This window comes from Babylonia areolata, chromosome 17, assembly GCF_041734735.1.
Source record: "Babylonia areolata isolate BAREFJ2019XMU chromosome 17, ASM4173473v1, whole genome shotgun sequence".
NCBI classification, from domain to species: Eukaryota; Metazoa; Mollusca; class Gastropoda; order Neogastropoda; family Buccinidae; genus Babylonia; species Babylonia areolata.
This window is the reverse complement of record NC_134892.1, coordinates 10,914,454-10,919,453: the sequence shown is the minus strand read 5'-3', so window position 1 is coordinate 10,919,453 and position 5,000 is coordinate 10,914,454. Positions and strand designations below refer to the sequence as shown.

The 5,000-nt window shown below is 47.6% G+C and overlaps 2 protein-coding genes across 2 annotated transcripts in view; one reads left to right on the top strand and one right to left on the bottom strand.

The window, feature by feature from the left end:
* LOC143291652 (uncharacterized) overlaps nucleotides 1-2,208 on the top strand; it is a 35,723-nt gene extending 33,515 nt beyond the window's left edge. Inside the window, exon 2 of the mRNA XM_076601644.1 lies at nucleotides 1-2,208. This exon is cut by the window's left edge and continues 82 nt beyond it. Coding sequence (XP_076457759.1) covers nucleotides 1-350 — 350 coding nt within the window. The 3' untranslated portion in view covers nucleotides 351-2,208.
* The window catches only part of LOC143291653 (selenoprotein S-like), a 95,531-nt gene that overhangs the window by 82,917 nt on the left and 7,614 nt on the right, over nucleotides 1-5,000 (bottom strand). Inside the window, exon 4 of the mRNA XM_076601645.1 lies at nucleotides 4,670-4,753. Coding sequence (XP_076457760.1) covers nucleotides 4,670-4,753 — 84 coding nt within the window. The remainder of the gene's footprint in view (nucleotides 1-4,669; nucleotides 4,754-5,000) is intronic.

Sequence of the window (5,000 nt, the reverse complement as noted above, 5' to 3'; positions counted from 1 at the left end):
ACCTCTTCACCTCCGCCCTCCTCCTCCTCCTCCTCGCCCTCTCCGCCAGTTCCACCCAGTCGCAAGACCACAACGACGCCGGCTCCGCCCCCGCGCGCCTATCCGCCGCCTCCTCATTGGCCCACCTCCTGCGAGGGCGGAGATCGGCCGAGCTGCAAGCCCCGCCCCACTACTACGCCGCCTCGCGATTGGGCGCCGGCTTCTTCGGCTCCGCCCCCAGCAAGCGGGATGACGGCTACTGGATCTGGATGCCCGCCCACGGCTACATGAGCGTGCCCCGCGACGAGGTGGCGTCCTCCAGCGGTGACAAGGACAGCATGGGCAACCTGCTGCGCTACGGCCGCAAGTGAAGCGGATGATCGGCAGAGGAGCACTGACTGACTGGCTGACCGGCAACTAGTTTTAGTTAGGGTTTTTTTGCTTGTTTTTTTTAATAATACGATTATAATTATAGCTACTTTATTTTTAATAGATTGCAATTGTTTACATCTATGATGGTGATGATGATGATGGTGAAACAATGTGAACCCCACCCTCTTCTTCCCTGAACTAGTTAAACACACACACACACACACACACATGTACACACACACACACGCGCGCGCGCGCGCGCGCACACAGAGTCTAGAATTTGAATTTAGATTTAGACCAGTTTCTGCCCTCGGCCTTCTACCACTATATTTCTCTGTCCCGCTCCACCCCCTCAGGCCACACCCCCATCCCACACTACTTCCTACTTCATCCCATCCTACTTCATCACATACACGCAAGCAAAACGGATCAATCTATCTGTATAAAAACCTGTTAAAATCTGCCTCTTACACACACACACACACACACACACACACACACAGAGGCAACTAACTTTCTGGATCTAAGACAGAAAGCGAAAGCGCCCTCCTTCCTCATGCAGCACTGCACGTAGCTTCCCCCACACACTTCCGCTGCTACTACTCACACCCACCCACCCACCCACCTACCTCCACTAACCACAGCCAAACACCACACGCCCCTCCTGCACCCTCCACGCCCCCGCACCCCCTCTCATCCTCCACTGGAAGCACGATGCGCACAAACCCACGAACTCAACACCCCCCTACACACACTACACCTTCCTGAGCAATTTGACCTTCATTAATTAAGTGGGTTACTTTCAGCCGACATGTCGTTCAGCTCAATTCTGCGGTGGAACAAGATGGCAAGATGGTGCCCTGTAAAGTCTTGAAGACTTGAAACCAGCCAACATTCGTTTAACACTTGAAGGCTGGGGGCATGGAAGGTGCGGGTGCAGGGGTGGGGGGATTGCGAGGAAGATTAAGCAACGGCGATCTCACAACTGTCTTGCATTTGACGGTGGTGACATGCATGTGATCATGTTAACAAGGGGAAGTACACACACACACACATACAGGCATTTTAACTGTGGCGGGGGAAGAGGGGGGGGGCGAGGGGGGGGGGGATAAAGATGACATCTTTCATGCTGTTGAATACAGGGAGGTTCGGTTAAAGTAGGGCAGGAGGAGGAGGGAGAGGGGGGAGGGCGGGATTTGGATAAGGTAGCAGAATTACCGACCTTCCTACAGCAAAGAATGCACAACAGCAACTTTCATGTTCTGAAACATAAGTGTCTAAAAAAAAAAAAAAAAAAGAAGTTTCATAATGGGAGAAGGGAAGCGGGGGCTGGGATGGGGTGGGGGGTGGGGTATGGAGTAAAAACAGACCAATAGCAACACACTGGACAACTACTGAAATGGATGTTAAGCCAACAACAGAGTAGCTGGATGAAGGAAAGCAGAGGCGACTTTACTGTGACCACCCCTTCCACTCCCCCCCCCCACTCCCCCTCCCCCCCGGACAATTCACGTTGGGAAATTACCGGTGCAGACACAATACAAATCCCAGTGACCCCCCACAACCCTCCACATCACACCAATTTTCACTTCCACCCACTTCCACAACTCCGGCCCGTTGCTCTACAGAAATCATTATTCCCAATCTCTTACAATTCTTTATCATCTGTTGCTGTGAGTGTGACTTTCTTTCTAAATAGGCGTTTAATTGTTTTCGTAGTTGGATACCAGTAATGATGACTGTCAGATCTATCGAGCCGCTTCCACGTTTTTCTGCAGTCATTACACACACACACACACACACACACACACACATACGCACGCACGCACGCACACACACACACACACTCTCTCTCTCTCTCTCACAGAGGAACTCGAAACAGTTGCGATTTGTTTTCTAGTTGACTGCGCGTTATCTCCCAAAGGCCTATTGTGAAACAAGACACCAGACCCTGCATAATTACACTTCAAGCTTTATAAATTAAACAATAAAGATATATACAATAGCCTCAAATGTATGTTTGTGAGATTTGGGCTCCCCACATCAACTGATGACGTCAGACACGGATGACATCACAAACCCAGGTGGTGGAGAGAAGCAAGCTATGATGTGATGTAAGATGATGGCAGTATAGCTTGAACACAGTCGTGTTTGTGGATGGCTTTCCTGTGTGTGTGTGTGTGTGTGTGTGTGTGTGTGTGGCATGTGTGTGTGTGTGTGTGTGTGTGTTCTCACGCAGCCAGAACCATCTCTACCCCCGAAAAAAACAAGAAATCCAGAAACAGAGACAGAAACTGAGAAAGACAAACACCCACACACAGACACACACAGACAGAGAAAAACAGAGAGAGAGAGAGAGGCTGAGAGAGAGGCAGAGAAGGGGGCGGGATTGCGTATGTGACACATGTGTGCAAGTACAATATCCAGTGTTCACAAAATGTTAAAGGACTACTTGGGCACGTGTATCAAATTTTCTTCTTTTGAGCATGGTCAAAAGATGCTGAATTTCTGGCAGAAACAGTGGTGTATGCAGACAGAGTAATAAGCACCACTCTCAACCACAGGTGCTTTTTTGTATGCACACTTCCTTAATCATAATCATAATCATAATGAATGCATTCATACAGAGCTGCGTATCTTGTGAGGAGACAAATCAAAGCGCTTTTCTCACCAGTCATCATTAAGACACATGCGTGACTCTGAACCAAACGGATGAAGGGCAAAACTTACAAACCACATGAACACAGAAGACTTGAGAATCTATACTGACAGAAAGACAGAGGCGAGGGAAGAGCTATTCTGGAACTGACTTGGAATTTCAGTTTCTTAAGGAGGCGTCACTGCTTTCAGACAAATCCATGTATGCTACAACACACCCGCTATGCAGCCTAACGTGCTAGTCAGGCCTTGAGTACAAGCAGAAATATATATTTTGTACCTATCAGAGTGGATTTCTTCTGCAGAATTCTGCCAAAGTAAAACACTTTTGTTGCCATTAGTTCTTTTTTCAGTGCGCTAAGCGTGTGCTGCACACGGGACCTCTGTTTATTGTCTCATTCTTCTTCTTCTTCTGCGTTCACTCGTATGCACACGAGTGGGCTTTTACGTGTATGACCATTTTTACCCCGCCATGTAGGCAGCCATACTCCGTTTTCGGGGGTGTGCATGCTGGGTATGTTCTAGTTTTCATAACCCACCGAACGCTGACATGGATTACAGGATCTTTAACGTGCGTATTTGATCTTCTGCTTGCATATACACACGAAGGGGGTTCAGGCACTAGCAGGTCTGCACATATGTTGACCTTGGAGATCGTAAAAATCTCCACCCTTTACCCACCAGGCGCCGTCACCATGATTCGAACCCGGGACCCTCAGATTGAAAGTCCAACGCTTTAACCACTCGGCTACTGCGCCCGTCATTGTCTCATTCAAATGACTAGACGCTCAGTTTGATTTTCCAGTCAAAACTGGGTGGAAAGGGTGAGACCAGGATTTGAAGCCACACCCTCACGGAAACACTGTTTAACCATTCTGCCACCTTCTTCCAACCTGATCTGAAAAGAGACAACTACTTAGACAACAACGTCTGAGTGATCTATAGAAACCATTCTGTCCAAATCTATGCCAGGTACTGAGGGCTTTCAGATGATGTGCCTCAATAAACTCTTTGACTTACTGTCTGTATGCAACCAACACACGCTCAGAATGTCACATTTTCTTTAGTAGCAGGGGATGCGCTTTTTACAAAGTGTTGCCTTGTAAGTCAGAGGGGACTGTATTAATCATGATGCGTCTGTACTGATGGATCTGGAGACAAAGGTCGAACAACAAAGGAACAAAGACAGAAACAAAGAAGGTCAGTGATGTGATAACAATAATTATAATCATCATCTTCATGACAATGATGACAGTAGATATCTTCTTCTTCTTCTTCTGCGTTCGTGGGCTTCAACTCCCATGTTCACTCGTATATACGCGAGTGGGCTTTTATGTGTATGACCATTTTTACCCCGCCATGTATGCAGGCATACTCTGTTTTCGGGGGTGACAGTACATATAAAAAGGCACTTTCAAACATCTCAAAGCACTTTACAACACCACTTGAATCAGACACGAACTACACAAGAACAACACACACCCACACTGTACAGATAAACACACACAAAAAAACACATACACACGCACATGCACAAACACACACACACACACATGACACACACACACACACACGACACACACAAAAGCACATACATACACGCACACACACACACACACATGACACACACACACACACACACAAACACACACACACTTACCGCTCTGATCTTGCTTCTGTATCCCTTCCCCTCCTGGTGTCTTTCCCAGTCAGCAATTTTCTCCTGCCGGGCTTTCTCTTCCTTCTGTTCAAACAAGACACAACAATGAAACACACCACTTCACTACACACACATCAGATCAGGTGCAACAGCCAAATGGTTAAAGCATTGTACTTCTAGCCTGAAGATCCAAGGTTCGAACTCAATACTGGTGCATGGTGGGTTAAGGGTGGTGATTACTGCAATCTCTCCCAGGTAAACCTATGTGCCGACCTGCTATGCCTTAACCCCCTTTGTATGTATGCATTTGCAAAAGATTAATCACGCACGT